The sequence below is a fragment of the Mus musculus genome, chromosome 11 (genome assembly GCF_000001635.26).
Source record: "Mus musculus strain C57BL/6J chromosome 11, GRCm38.p6 C57BL/6J".
Taxonomy (NCBI): Eukaryota; Metazoa; Chordata; class Mammalia; order Rodentia; family Muridae; genus Mus; species Mus musculus.
Window position 1 is genome coordinate 98,819,963 of NC_000077.6, and position 15,466 is coordinate 98,835,428.

The window sequence follows — 15,466 nt, forward strand, 5'->3', positions numbered from 1 at the left end:
GATTAGAGTACTTACCGTGAGGACTGTCAGCCTGGGGTTAGTTTCTGAAACCCATATGTGGAAGGAGAACATTGACTCCTAAATTGTCCTCCGACCTCCACACAAGTCAAGGAAAACTTTTGTCTTTGTGTTTTCTCAGTCTGGTTATAGAATCCTGAGAGTTTGAAATCCTAGATTCAAAGGAGCTCTATGTAGTTTTTTGGTTGTTTTTCCTTTTTAAGTTGAAGTAGGATCTCAATTTGATACCCAGGCTAGTATTGAACTCAATCTTCCAGCCTCAGCTTCCTGAATTGCTGGGATTATAGGTGTGTGCTACCTCACTGAAGCCACGTAATCAGGAAGGTTAGTAATTTCTACTCTAAGGCAATTTAAAAAAACAATTGCTTATGGTGTGTATGTATGTGCATGTGTGTGTGTGTGTGTGTGTGTGTATGTGCCATGACATTGGTGTGAAAGTTAGAGGAGTGGAGTAGCTTTTCTCCTTGTACTGTGTGGGTTCTGTGGCTCAGGCTCCAGTCCTTAGGCTCAGCAGCTACTGCAGTTACTCACTCACTGAGCCATTCGTCAGTCTCCTAGAACATTCTGAAATGGGAAAACTCAATTTATGCCAGAGTAGTAGTATATTAAACGTTATATGTTTTAAGATTTGTGGAAAGGGAAAGAAAGGCTCTATAAAGGCTAGTCTTCCAGTCCCTTGTTCCTTTCCTGACTATCACTGTTAAAAATTCCTTACCTGTGTATTCAAGAACTATCTATAAAGACATGTGCATATTTCGTGTGTGTGGGGGGGGGTAGTTTTATAGTGCCCTGTTCTCTAGAAATTTGTTAAGAACATTGGCTTTGGGTTAAATAGACATGTTGCCTTGCCATGCTAGGCAGGCACTCTACCACAGAGTTAATAAGCCCTGCCTTTGAAATGCTTGTTCTATTTTCTATTTAGTTTGTGTAGAGGCCGGAGGACAAGCTCTGGTGTCATTTTTTTTAGGGGCCATCCACTTTGTTTTTTGAGGCAGGGTCTCTCATGAGAACCAGAGGCTCCTCAGTTGAGGTAAGTTAGCTAGCCAACAAGACTCAAGACTCTCTCTGAGTCTCTGGAGCGCTAGGATTTCGAGTGTGTGCTACCATGCCTGGCTTGTACATGAGTGCTAGACCTAGGTTCTCGTGGTTTTGTGACAAGCACTTTATCAACTGCGCTATCTCCTCAACCTGTGGTTTTTTGTTTTTATGAAGCAGTATCTCCTATAGAACAGGCTGGCCTCACTTACTATGTAGCTGAAAATGACCTTGTATACCGGTCTTGTCTTTACCTCCCAGTGCTGGAATTATAAGCATGAGCCACCATACTTGCTGTGCTTCTTTTTAATTCTAACACTGTAGTGAAGTCTGTCAGGAAATGTTTCTCAAAAGAATGGAAAGTAAAAATTTACTATTCAGATCTTACCTCTAATTAACAAGGACACCTTTTCAGGGTGAAGAAGACTACAGTGAAGAGGAGAATTCCAAGGTGGAGCTGAAATCAGAAGCTAACGATGCTGCTGATTCCTCTGCGAAAGAAAAGGGAGAGGAAAAGCCTGAGTCTAAAGGCACGGTGACTGGGGAGAGGCAGAGCGGCGATGGGCAGGTCAGTACACGGCAGGAGGGCACAGGGCCTCTCAAGTCCCTGGATGTGGAAGAGTAAGGAGGCCCTTATTTTCCAGGAGAGCACAGAGCCTGTGGAGAACAAAGTGGGGAAAAAAGGCCCTAAGCACTTGGATGACGATGAGGATCGGAAAAACCCAGCCTACATCCCCAGGAAAGGGCTCTTCTTTGAGCACGATCTTCGAGGACAGACTCAGGAGGAGGAAGTCCGGTAACAGCCATTTTTGCTTTCCTGCTGCTGACTGCTGTGCTTAGCGCTTTACCGCTCAGACATTAAGATGAGCATCACTGCTGGGGAATTGAAGCTCGCAGTGCTCGGCAGCTAGGTGCCAGACACACTGCCACACGGTTGCAGTCCTGGCACTCGGGTCTGAAGCAGGGTGCTTGTGAGCTTGAGGCCGGTTTGGCTGCCTAATGAGACCCTGTCTCACAGAGCAAAAAGAGGTGGGTGTGGTAGTGTGCAGCCCAACCCCAGCTCTCAGGATGAAGAGACAGGAACAATCTAAGAGAGGTGAGTTCCAGGCCAGCCAGAGTTACATGGTAAGACCTTGTCTTTACAAAAGGGAAGATTTGGTAACTGTTGATGGTAAAAGAGATAGGATCCAGATTTAGAGCAGGTGTCCCAGAGCTTTGGTCATTACACCTCTACCTCTTTAATCTGTGCCTCCTGAGATAGGAAGATTTTATAGGCTACATTTTAGTAGACAGATAATTTCTAAGTATTAATTGTCTCAAGATACCTCTGCTTGGTTTGGTCCAGACCCAAGGGACGGCAGCGAAAGCTATGGAAAGATGAGGGTCGCTGGGAACATGATAAGTTCCGTGAGGATGAACAGGCCCCGAAATCTCGGCAGGAGCTAATTGCACTTTATGGTTATGACATTCGGTCTGCTCACAATCCTGATGACATCAAACCCCGAAGAATCCGGAAACCTCGGTAGGAAAATTCAGGAGTCTGGTTTCTAATCTTTAAAGTGACTGACTGTGGGGTTTGGAACATCTCCCTGACTCCTTTGGTGGTGGTGGTGGTGGTGGTGGTGGTGGTGGTGGTGCTTGGTTGGTTGGTTGGTTGGTTGTGGGGGTCTCTTTTTGTTTTTCTTAACAGTTTTACTGTTTCAGATTTGGAAGTTCCCCACAAAGAGATCCAAACTGGATTGGTGATCGATCAAGCAAATCCCATCGCCACCAGGGTCCTGGGGGCAATCTACCACCTAGGACATTTATTAACAGGAACACGGCAGGTACTGGCCGCATGTCTGCATCCAGGAATTACTCTCGATCTGGGGGCTTCAAGGATGGCCGCACTAGTTTCAGGCCTGTGGAGGTTGCTGGGCAGCATGGTGGCCGGTCTGCTGAGACTCTTAAGCATGAAGCTAGTTACCGGTCACGGCGTCTAGAGCAGACTCCTGTGAGGGATCCATCTCCAGAGCCAGATGCTCCATTGCTTGGAAGTCCTGAGAAAGAAGAGGTGGCCTCAGAGACGCCAGCTGCTGTACCCGACATCACCCCACCAGCTCCTGACAGGCCCATTGAGAAGAAGTCCTATTCCCGGGCAAGAAGGACCAGGACCAAAGTTGGGGATGCAGTCAAAGCTGCTGAGGAGGTTCCTCCTCCATCTGAAGGGCTGGCCTCAACAGCCACAGTCCCCGAAACGACTCCAGCTGCTAAGACTGGGAACTGGGAGGCTCCAGTAGACTCTACCACAGGTGGACTTGAGCAAGATGTGGCGCAGCTAAATATAGCAGAACAAAGTTGGAGTCCAAGCCAGCCTTCATTCTTGCAGCCACGGGAACTTCGAGGTAAGGCATTCAGGGCGAGGGACTAGATCTTACTATGTCGCTGGGACTTAACCTCTCAGGGATGCCCTGTGTAACAGAGAGCTCCTTACTCCTTAACAGGACAGAAAGGGTAGATTCATAGGTTTGTCTACTTGTTTTCAGAGCAATTTCTGTGATCCCCAAGCCTGTCTAGCTGCTTATGCACACTGCTAGTTGTCAATGCTTGGCTCTTTTGTATTGGTGACTTTCCTCTTCTCTGCACAAAAAGGATAGAGGATAGCATCTTCAGACTGTCTGCGCCAGTAGTTAAATGTTTGAAGGCAGAAACGTATTTGAATCTGGATATTTTGTTCTAAAAGGAAATCCTAATATCCTTTCTTCTAGAGACAGACTTCTTATTGGAACTATGTATATTACAGGTGCTTTTTAGTATGTTTTGAAATGTGGCTAGAAGGATGAATTGACCTTCTAATTAATTAACTTTATAAATACATGTAGGGTGGTAGTACCACATAGCTTTAATTTCAGCACTGGAGAGGCACAGGCAAGTAGATCTCTGTATTCAAGGCCTGGCTGGTCTACAGATTAAGTTCCAGGACAGCTAAGGCTATACAGAGAAACCCTGTCTCAAAAAACAAAACAAAGCCGGGCGTGGTGGCACACGCCTTTAGTCCCAGCATTCGGGAGACAGAGGCAGGTGGATTTCTGAGTTCCGAGGCCCAGCCTGGTCTACAGAGTGAGTTCCAGGACAGCCAGGGCTACACAGAGAAACCCTGTCTCTAAAAACCAAAACAAACAAACAAACAAAATAAAAGCAGGTATCATTTAGTTTTTGAAAAGCCCTTTTTTGAAGTTTTCTTTTTATTATTTATTTATTTATTTTAAAGATTTATTATTTAATACAGTATTCTGCCTGCATGTATGCCTGCAGGTCAGCAGAAGGCACCAGATCCCATTACAGATGGCTGTGAACCACCATGTGGTTGTTGGGAACTGAACCCAAGACCTCTGGAAGAGCAGTCAGTGCTCCCAACCTCCAAGCTATCTCTCCAGCCCAATTGATTTATTTTTATTTCATGTATATTCATGTTTTGCCTGCATGTATGTCTCTGAAGGTCTCAGATCCCCTGAAAGTTAACAGGCAGTTATGAGCTGCCATGTGGGTTCTGTGATTTGAACTCTGGTCCTCTGGAAGAGCAGCCAGTGCTCTTAACGTCTGAGCCATCTCTCAAGCCTAAAATTTTACTTTTATATGTGTAGGAGTTTTTCCTACACCTATGTCCGCGTATCATGTGTGTGCAGAGCCATAGAGGCCAGAAGAAGACATCAGATCCCTTGGGAATAGAATTACAGATGTTTGAGTTGCCATGTGGGTGTTTATTATTTCTTTTGGCTTTTGTGATTGCAATTAGATCATTTTTCCATTCCCTTTCCTCCTTCCAAACCCTTTCACGTACTCCTCCTTGCTTTCTTTGAAGTTCATGGCTTTTCATTAACTGTTTTATTAATTGTTATATGCATGTGTTTATATGCATTTATATTCTTAAATACATAATTATTCACGTTTCTCAGTCTGTATAGTGTTATCTGTGCGTATGTTTTCAGGACTGACACTCTGGTACTGGATAACCAGGTGATGTGCTCTTCCTGAGGGAGGCGCTCCTGCTCAGCTTTCTTTCCTTAGCGGTCAGTAGGTCTTTTTATAGGGTTAAGGCCTGCCTGATAAGTTTTTCTGTTCTTCACTTTGGCGTGTCTTGTTGTCCTTGTTGAGCTAGTGTTCGGGAGAATTCATGGGTGTAGATTCTCATGGTACTAGGAGACACTTAAAATCCTTCCACCTCCTCTTCCTCAGTGATCCCCGAGCCTTAGGTCGAAAAGTTGTTTTCTGGGTGTGTCTGTTGGTACTGAGTTCTAAAGCTGTATTTTGACTGGTTGTGATGTGGTTTTCTGTAATGGTCTTCATCTGTTGCAAAGCGAAGGTTCCTTGATGGGAGGTCAAGACTACAGTGATCTGTGGTCTAAGGACAAATATGTAGACTGTAGTTAGGGATTGTGCTGGTTTAGTAAAAAGGTGGTTGTAGATTCTCCTTCAAGATACATGACTTTGCTGGGCGGTGGTGGCGCACGCCTTTAATCCCAGCATTTGAGAGGCAGAGGCAGGCAGATTTCTTAGTTTGAGACCAGCCTGGCCTATAAAGTGAGTTCCAGGATAGCCAGGGCTACACAGAGAAACCCTGTCTCGAAAAAACCGAAAAAAAAAAAAAAGATAGATGACTTCACTACCTTGAGTAGTTGGCTAGATTTCCCTCTTATTGAGTGGGTCTGAAGCCCAATCACCGAGTACTACTCCCTTGGTTTATCTGTGCGGTGCTGGTCGGTCTTCAGAAGCTTGTGTGGTGCTTGCTGGTACCATGAAAGCTAGTTGTCAGAAAACAGACTTTCAGCTCAGGAATCTCGGGGCTGGTGCAGGTGATTTTTGAGTACCAAAAATTGGTGTAAACTATTAGTACTAGAGTTAGTTGATCTCTGAACAGAGAAGTATACTTTTCATACTGATACTTTTCCAATATATTTGGGAGACTGTCTATAAAACATTTTTTAAACTAAAACCAATTATTTTTTTTTGTTGTTGTTGTTTTGGGTTTTTTGTTTTGTTTTGTTTTTTCCAAGACAGGGTTTCTCTGTATAGCTCTGGCTGTCCTGAAACTCACTCTGTAGACCAGGCTGGCCTCGAACTCAGAAATCTGCCTGCCTCTGCCTCCCAAGTGCTGGGATTAAAGGCATGCGCCACCACCACCACCACCACCTGGCCTACATCTTCATCTGAAGGCTACTAGTGGAAGACTGGCTTCCAGGCAGCTATGAGGAGGGTGTTATAGCCCACACCCACAGTGACACACCTACTCCAACAAGGCCACACCTACTCCAACAAGACCACACCTTCTAATAGTGTCAAACCCTGGGCCCAGCATTTACAAACCATCACAACACCTCTCTGACCTCTTTAAGCACATACATGGATACATATACACATAAATAAATAAATAAATAAATAAATAAATTTTAGGGGAATTTATTTACTTTTATGTGTATGAATATTTTTGCCTGCATGTATATTTGTACACCACATATATGTCTGGTGCTCTTGTTGGCCAGAAGAGGGGATAGAATTCCTTAAAGCTAGTATAACTTGTGATTGTAAGCTGCCACCACCACCACATAGGTGCTAGGAATCAAATCTGGTCCTTTGCAAGAGCCATGAGTGCTTTTAACCACTTAGCCATGTCTTAATTTTAAGTAATTTTTTTTAAAGATTTATTTATTATTATACATAAATACACTGTAGCTCTCTTCACACACGCCAGAAGAGAGCATTAGATCTCATTACGGGTGGTTGTGAGCCACCATGTGGTTGCTGGGATTTGAACTCGGGACCTTCAGAAGAGCAGTCAGTGCTCTTACCCTCTGAGCCATCTCACCAGCCCAATTTTAAGTAATTTTTATCCAGAGAGAATATAATCTCTTTTTCATATCTAGTATCATTAGGAGACACTTAGGCCAGCATGTTATAGTATGTTTAATAATATGCTACAGTTTCCCAAGGTTTCTGTATAGGGAAATACCTTTTTTAGTAGGAAAAAAATTGCATTTGAGTTTATTTGCTAGTTATTTTTTTTAAGGGCTTTGTTGCTATCTAAAGATGTTCAAATTGACGGTAGATAGTTTAAAACATTTATTTATTTTATGTCCCTATGTGCTTGGTATGTACACACATGTACCTGAATAGATGTGTATACACTACATGTGAGGGCATTGGATCACCTAGAACTTGAGTTCAGGGCCAGCCTGGTCTACAGAGTGAGTTTCAGGACAATGAAGGCTACACAGAGACTAACAAGTTAAGCAGACAGTTTTAAAGGATGAATACACTTGTTATTTTCATTTTCCTTTTTGTGTGTGTGTGTGTGGTTTTTTTTGAGACAGGGTTTCTCTGTGCAGTCCTGGCTGTCCTGGAACTCACTTTGTAGACCAGGCTGGCCTCGAACTCAGAAATCTGCCTGCCTCTGCCTCCCGAGTGCTGGGATTAAAGGTGTGTGCCACCACGCCCGGCCACTTGTTATTTTCTTGATGGTACCTATGAATCCTGTTCACAGTTATCTGTTCTCAACCAGTGACTTGTTGGTGTATTACAGGTGTGCCTAACCACATCCACATGGGAGCAGGACCCCCACCTCAGTTTAACCGGATGGAAGAAATGGTACAGAAGTGGGAAGAGGAGGACTGGGGCTGTGCACCTTGGTGGTAGAGAATACTTGAACCGTTGGTTGACCTCCAGTGCTATCAGAAGAAAGTGTTGAGTCTCACTGTTTAGCTCTGGCTGGCCTGAAGCTTTCTGTGTAAACTATGAGAGATCTGTCTGTCTCTGCCTCCCAACTGCAAATACTAGAGATGTGTACCACCACGTCCAGACCTAGTTAATGTGACACCATGACCAAAGCAACTCATACAAGAAAGCACTTGGTTGGGTTTACAGTTCCAAGGGTTAGAGGCCACGGTGGCAGAGCAAAGATACATGGCAGTGGGTACATCTGAGAGTTTACATCTTGATCCAAAAGTAGGAGGCTGAGATAGCACACCTAGAATGGCCCAGTCTTGAAACCACAAAGCCTACCCAAGTGACATACCTCCTAATCTTTCCCAAACAGTTCTGCTAACTGGGGACCAGGCATTCAGATCTGGATTGTCTTCATTCAGATGGCCACGTTTGTTCTCTGTTAAAGCCAAAACAATCTTTTTATTGTTAAAGATGGTCCCTTATCCTTTAATGCAGACTGGCCTGGAATTTTATATAGTTCAGGTTAGCTTCACACTAATAGTCCTCCTGCCTTTGATTCCCACGTTCTGAGATAACAGGATTAGGCTGCCGTGCCAGCCAATGTAAGTTCTTGATAGCAGTTTTTCTGTTGATTACTCTTGGGGTTTTGTTTTGTTTTAATTGGGACCTCAGAAGTGTAGAGTGTTTAGGTTTAAATGCTTTTGTTTTTCACCAATTTTTTCTGCTCATTTTATGAACACTTATTAAACACTTCCATATACTAAGTCGTACAACATAAAGCAGGTAGGACTTGGTGTGAGGATCACCCTTTGGACTCTTAGTCAGCTCTTTCTATTTCAGGGCGTCCAGAGTGGTCGAGCTAAGCGTTACTCATCCCAGCGGCAGAGACCTGTGCCAGAGCCCCCTGCTCCTCCTGTGCATATCAGTATCATGGAGGGACATTACTATGATCCATGTGAGTTGTTACTTAAATCTAAAGGCAATTAAGTGACAAGCCTTCCGGCTACGCAGTGGTCATTTCACATTGTCTAGTTGCTATTTTCTTCATATGAGAAACTTAGAACCTTAAAGGTCTGCAGGACAGAAAGAGTTGCTGTTGTGGTATGAAGGGTCAGGGTTTGTAAGAATCTCCATATCTCTTACAGTGCAGTTCCAGGGACCAATCTATACCCATGGTGACAGCCCTGCCCCACTGCCCCCACAGGGCATGATCGTACAGCCGGAAATGCACCTTCCCCACCCAGGTAAGCCTGCGCGCGCTCCTCTCGTGTCGTGGTGTAGCACACCAGGGTTAGGGTTAGGACTCTACAAACGCTGTCTTTTCAATACCGTCATGCTGTCGGATGCTCACGGCCCTGGCTGCTTATGCAGCAAACTCCGTTTTAAACCCTATTCTAAGGACTACCCTCTGGCCTGTGTGCTTTGGGGTTCAAGTTAAGCCATCTCAACGTAAAGATGATGTCCTCGTCTACAGTTTTTGTTTTCCTTTTTTTGCCCAGGTTTACATCCCCACCAGTCACCAGGACCTCTGCCCAACCCGGGTCTCTACCCACCACCAGTGTCCATGTCCCCAGGACAGCCACCGCCCCAGCAACTGCTTGCTCCTACCTACTTTTCTGCTCCGGGTGTCATGAATTTTGGTAACCCCAATTACCCTTATGCTCCGGGAGCATTGCCACCTCCTCCACCTCCTCATCTGTATCCTAACACGCAGGTAAGATGCCTATGTTTCCTGGGTTTACATCCTTTATTCACTCAGGACTGTGGTAAGGGGAAATAGAATGTTAAAAGAATTGTCAGAGCATTTCAATGCCTCTGGTTCTCCTTCGTGGCACTAGGACGCCCCTTGGTGGTCAAGAACTGGAACTACAGCTTATGTAATGTTTTGTCATTGCTTATTTTCAGAGTTGTTTCTTGGTTTTTGTTTTTGTTTGACACGGGGTGTCTTACTGATAGCCCTCACTGACCTGGAACTTGCTCTATAGACAAGGCTGGCCTCAAATTCACAGATATTACCAGCTTGTGCCTCCTGAGTTCTGGGACTAACGGCATGTACCACCAAGCATGACCCTGTTTGGCTTTTTTGTTTTGTTTAAGGTAGAATCTCACTGTAGCCCCTGTTTGGCCTAGACTATATGATCCTCAGTCTCTTGACTCAGAGATCCTTGGGAAAGCCATGCTTGGCTCTCTCTTCAGTTTCCTTAAGGATCAGTGTCTTGCATTATATCTTGGGGTGTCCCCATGTGTTACTTACTCAGCTGTGCTAAGGAATGCGGTCTTCTCCTGGACAGCATATCTCATCCCTTTCCTGAGGGCACTTGGTACCATCTGGCATCTAGAATGCCAAGACTGAACTCAGCCTTTCTGTTGCCAGGCAGTGCAGTGATTGCAGAGCTGGACACTAAAGAATGAAACCAGGGACTGCAAGGTGGCTCAGTGGTTAGAGCACTTGCTGCTTTAGCGGAAGATCCAGGTTCAGTCCTGTCACCATGGTAGGCAGGCAGCTCACACTGACAGGAACTCCGGCTTGGGGGAATCTCATGACGTTTTTATGACCTCTTAGGGCACCACCATCACTCACACAGACACTGTCATAGTTAAGATTACTATTGCTGTAAAAGAAGACTGGTGGTGTGACCGAAAGCAACTTGGGGAGGAAAGGGTTTATTTTGCTTACGCTACTGCGTCACTGTTTATTATTGAAGGAAGTCAGGCCGGGGGGGGGGGGGGGGGGGGGGGCTGGTGGCAGGAGCTGAGGCAAAGGCCATGGAGGAGTGCTGCTCTTCAAGACATGCTTAGCTAGTTTTCTTTTTCTCTTTTCTTGTTTGTTTGTTTGTTTTTACAATCAGGAAAAACTGTGACTGTGCAGTATTTGACAGAGAAAACAATGCTATTGGACAGCTGGTGTTTTATTCAGATATCACTTTTATTATACATGGTCCAAGAACATTCGAATAAGAACACAAATAAAGCTGGGCGTGGTGGTGCACGCCTTTAATCCCAGCACTCAGGAGGCAGAGGCAGGCGGATTTCTGAGTTCAAGGCCAGCCTGGTCTACAGAGTGAGTTCCAGGACAGCCAGAGCTATACAGAGAAACCCTGTCTCGAAAAACAAAACAAAAACAAAAACAAAAAAAGATTGGTCTTAGCCGGGCGTGGTGGCACACGCCTTTAATCCCAGCACTCAGGAGGCAGAGGCAGGTGGAACTCTTGAGTTCGAGGCCAGCGTGGTCTACAAAGTGAGTTCCAGGACAGCCAGGGCTATACAGAAAAACCCTGTCTCGAAAAACCAAAAAAAAAAAAAAAAGATTGGTCTTTAAATGTAGCCAGCAATGCCAGGCTTACCAGTGATCTCCCGTTTTTTTTTTTTTTTGTTTTTTTGAGACAGGGAGTCACTATGTAGAGTAAGCAATCAACACCTCTCCCCCAAACACACAGACACACAAAAGTATGTCTTAAAAATGGATGGTCTTCGGTGCTTTTTGTTTTTGCAGTTAGCTAACGTTTTCTGATTTTTCACAATTTGGGTTAATACTTAACTTTTTTTTTCTTCTCCTGGCTGGCGGCGTCCTAGGCTCCACCACAGGTGTATGGAGGAGTGACTTACTATAACCCCGCCCAGCAGCAGGTGCAGCCCAAGCCCTCCCCACCCCGGAGGACTCCCCAGCCGGTCTCCATCAAGCCCCCCCCACCTGAGGTACGGCTCCTCCCACTCTCCTAGCATGTGGGTGCTGCTTTCTCCAGAGGGTCTGTCTTCTCTTCTTCTTCTGGTGTGTTTCTATGGAAGTGTGACATGATATGATAACAGTTTCCAATTTTATTATTTCAGGTTGTAAGCAGGGGTTCCAGTTAATAAGAGTTTTCGAATATTTTAAGTATAACATCATGTGAAAAAGTAAGTACCCAGTGTACTGTGACTCTCAGTGTAAGTCATTAGCCTCACACTGAGGTGCTTCATAAAACCACCTCATTAATGCTATCTCAGCTAACTTGATCTATGAATGCACTGGGCAGAATTGAAGCCATTCCTACATTCAGATTTTCATTTGGGAAACTGCAGAATGAAAATACAGGAGCCCAATCTAAACTAGATTAAGGAAAGAAAAAAATATGAGTTTAAGTTGTTAAAGCCAAAAAAGCCAGTTGTAAAGACTTTAGGAGAGAGTGGCTGTGGCTGCCACGGGGCTCTGAGGAGAAAGGAGGAGAAAGTGGCTCTGTGGCTCTGAGGGAGTGTGTGTTGGTTTAGAAGGTAAGGTCTCACTCTGAGCCCAAGCCAGACTCAAACTTTCCCTCTTCCTGCTCTTACCTCCCAGTGCTCAAATTACAGGTGTGGGCCACCACGCCTGACTCTGGGATATTTTTATTGCTGTTGTTTTGTGGTCATTAAAGCACATTATTTAGAAGCTTAGGGTGTAGCATGTCCATGGTCTTAGACTTGATCCTCGGCGCCAAATAAACCACATTATTTAGAAGTGGGCCTCTGAGAAGGCTTATATAAATACTCAGGTCCAACTGACACACCGTTCTTCTCTTTTAACTCTCAATAGGACAGGAGAGGTGGAAACTCAGGAGAGAAGGGAAATACAGCTGGCTGTCTACTACTCAGAGGGCTTCAAAGGTGTGGGGTGGCCCTGCCAGCAGGCGGAGGATGAGGCCCTCCTTCTCTGAGGACGGGTCTGCTGGAGAGAGAAGAAACAGGTGGCTGCCTTCCACCTCACTCCTCACTTGAGCTGCCTGGACTCGAGGAGCAGAGACTGGACAACCCAGGCGTCAGAAGCCTGTTTCTTACTGTCTCCCCAGAGACTCAAGTGTCTTCTGCTCCCAAGGGAGTTCCTTCCTGCTTGTTTGTTTGAATGTTGATTTTTTTTTTAAAGCTTGATTTACCCTTCTTAAGTTAATGTTTTTAGTTTTTTCTCCTTTTCCCTGCCCTGCCCTGACTTTACATGAAACAAGTTCAGTTTCGTTTACCAGCCTTTCTGGGTTCCCTTTGACTCCCCTGCTAACCCCACATAATTGAGAATGTTTTGACCAAGTGTAAAAATAGCTGGCCTTTTCCTTGTGATTGGTCTTTATTAGTCTTTTTAATGCCTCTAACCCTGTGGAAGCTGTCTGCACGCAGTATCCCACTGTAGAGGAGAGCTCAGAGTGGGGGAGTAGGAGCCCTTGCTTGGGGTACAGGTTTTATAAATCTGAGCCTTCAACAGTACCTCTCTTCTAATGGGCTTCAGTCCTCCACTGAGGCAGAATCTCTGCTGTGGGGAGAGAGAACAAACTGGATGCTATTGTGAGACGGGAGGGTGGAGTGAGACCCTCTGCGCTGAGTCCTCAGGGCTGTCTTGGAGGTAAGTGGAAGTAGTGGGCCCTGCTTCTTTTCTTTGTAGCCTTCCGGCTACATCCCCTTCCCAGTTGTGGACCAATGCATCTCTAGAGACAGATACTATCCAGCCATCTGTCTGCCTTGTCTTTTGCAGTACTTCTCCATGCCTTCCCTGCTACAAGTGTTTTTAGATGTTATTACTGTACTTTCCCCAAATTCTGCTCCTGTACTTGCAAACTGAAGGTAACTATACCTAGACTTAAATCCTAAGGAAGCAAGTTACCTTCTGGGCAAAGGCTGCCTTCCCACCCTTCCTTTCACGGCACCACACTACATCCCCATGCCCCTGTGGAAGTCTGTTACTGCAGCACTGTGCCTGCCAGAGTTCCCACAGCACCCGAGGGAGAAGGTGATGGCTGTCTCTCTCTAGTAATGTCCTTGTTCTTATTCTTCCCTCCTACAGCTGGCCTAACCACTCTTGAGTCGGGGTGGGGGTAACCCTCAAGGAGGAGGTAACTAAGAGGCTCTTCCAGGGGTAGCTGGTGGGTGTGCTTTTCATAGGCTTCCCTTTGCCTTAAACCTGAAGATGTCTCCTCAAGCCTGTGGGCAGCATGCCCAGATTCCCAGACTAAGACACTGTGACAGTTGTCTGTCGGTCCACTGTGTTTAGTTGCAAAGATTTCACCATGTGTGTTGTTTTTGTTACTGTCTTAAAGGGTGCACATTTGTGATCAGCATTGTGACTTGGAGATAATAAAATTTAGACTGTAGACTTGACTCTGTGGCCAGTTATTGTGTGTCTTGATTTGGGAGGGAAGGAAGACTAATTTCACTACAGAATTAGTCATAATTTGAGCCCGACTGGTAAAATGGAAGAGCAGAGAGGTAAGGAGCCCCCTTGAGGCCCAAAGCTTGAAACCAACAGTTTCTTGTCCTCCGTTTGTTTGTTTGTTTGTTTGTTTTTCACACCAGGGCTCACTCATGTAGCTCAGGCTGACCTCTTAACTCCCCTTTACCTGAGGCTTAGCTTCCCAGGTGCTAGGATTCCAGCTGTGCACGGCCATATAACAATTTTTGACTTGTTTGTTTGTTCTATATGTTGTTGGGGTTTTTTTGTTTTTGTTTTTGTTTTGTTTTTTTTTTTTTGAGACCCTGTCTCACTGTGTACCACGATGCCCAGCTGTAGATATCTATCTTTTATTGGAAAGTAAAGATGGCACTAAAATACTAAGGCCTACAACCTGAAGGACAGCTACCAGACTACCTACCCTGAGCTGGAAGGACAAGGAAAACTAAGACCTTCAACTGGTTCATGCTGCCTTATATTTGAGACTGGAGCACGCACAGAGTAATTTCCAGTTTTGAATTAACTTTCCTTGAGTGGAAGTTTACAGTTATACAAAGGCCACTCGGTGTGGACGACCAGTGGGTATTGTGGGGCTGGAAACATTTGTTCTTTGTTTCACAAAGCTTTACCTTGGTGGTGTGGGAATGCCCACAAGTTGGGACATCTTCCCTCTGTCCCCCAAGGTGATGTATAACTATAGACATGGTCTCCCTGGTTGGTCATGCAAAAAATGTCAGCCAACCCTCTGGGTAGGTTACTGGCAGGAGAAAGGAATGTTGGGGTGCCTTCTCACCCTTGCCTCTTCCCCAGTCCTGCTGTTAGATCCCATTGCTCTCCCTGTTGCCCTGGTAACTAGCTCAGCAAGAAGAAACTCAAGCTCAGCAAAGCCCTCGGGTTCTCTCTGCCCCCCCCCCCCCAGCCTGCTTCTCAGTGGGCAGAGATAATGGGAGTTTAAGGGACAGATAGATTACTGCCTTAGGTAGCCCTGTCCAATACCTTTGTAGAAGCCCATGGGTTGGACTGACTCAGTTAAGCTTGTTGGCCTCCATTTCCACTGTTAAGTAATTGAATACCACCCTACCATTCTCTTCGGTTTTCTCATGGTAATGTAGATGCCCTATCAGTTTTCCCGCTGTGGGTCAGTCCATGGACCTACCTGTAGGTGACTCAAAACATCAAGGATTTGCAATTGCCAGATCTTCTTACAGCTGCAGTTGACCTAGAGCAGTGATTTCCAACACTGGCTGTTTGAATCACCTGGGGAGCTTTCTAAACTAACAGAGACCTTGGGCCTGCCACAGGATCCCATAATGGATCTAGGGTGTGACCTGGACATCAGCAATTCCAAAAAGCTCCCATGCGGTTTCAGTGTGTAGCCAGAACGGAAGCCACTGCTGCTCCAGGAGGACCACAAATTAATGCTTCCTTTGCTTCTGATTCAAGGTCTTGAATGTAGTGACTGCCACTTTCTGTAACTGGAAGGGTCTAGAGTCCGATTCCCCAAGCATTTAGTTTCTAGAAGTCTCTCGGTCCCTTTTTATTTCCAGCTCC

The 15,466-nt window shown here is 45.4% G+C and overlaps 1 protein-coding gene across 1 annotated transcript in view; it reads left to right on the top strand.

Annotated features, from left to right (window-relative positions):
* Nucleotides 1-13,845, top strand: part of Casc3 (cancer susceptibility candidate 3) — a 24,000-nt gene extending 10,155 nt beyond the window's left edge. Inside the window, exons 4-14 of the mRNA NM_138660.2 lie at nt 1,469-1,621; nt 1,698-1,849; nt 2,399-2,575; nt 2,758-3,437; nt 7,610-7,674; nt 8,593-8,707; nt 8,898-8,996; nt 9,252-9,466; nt 11,326-11,448; nt 11,581-11,646; nt 12,299-13,845. Of these exons, the coding sequence (NP_619601.2) occupies nt 1,469-1,621; nt 1,698-1,849; nt 2,399-2,575; nt 2,758-3,437; nt 7,610-7,674; nt 8,593-8,707; nt 8,898-8,996; nt 9,252-9,466; nt 11,326-11,448; nt 11,581-11,604 (1,803 nt within the window). The 3' untranslated portion in view covers nt 11,605-11,646; nt 12,299-13,845. The remainder of the gene's footprint in view (nt 1-1,468; nt 1,622-1,697; nt 1,850-2,398; nt 2,576-2,757; nt 3,438-7,609; nt 7,675-8,592; nt 8,708-8,897; nt 8,997-9,251; nt 9,467-11,325; nt 11,449-11,580; nt 11,647-12,298) is intronic.
* The last annotated feature ends 1,621 nt before the right edge of the window (nt 13,846-15,466 follow it).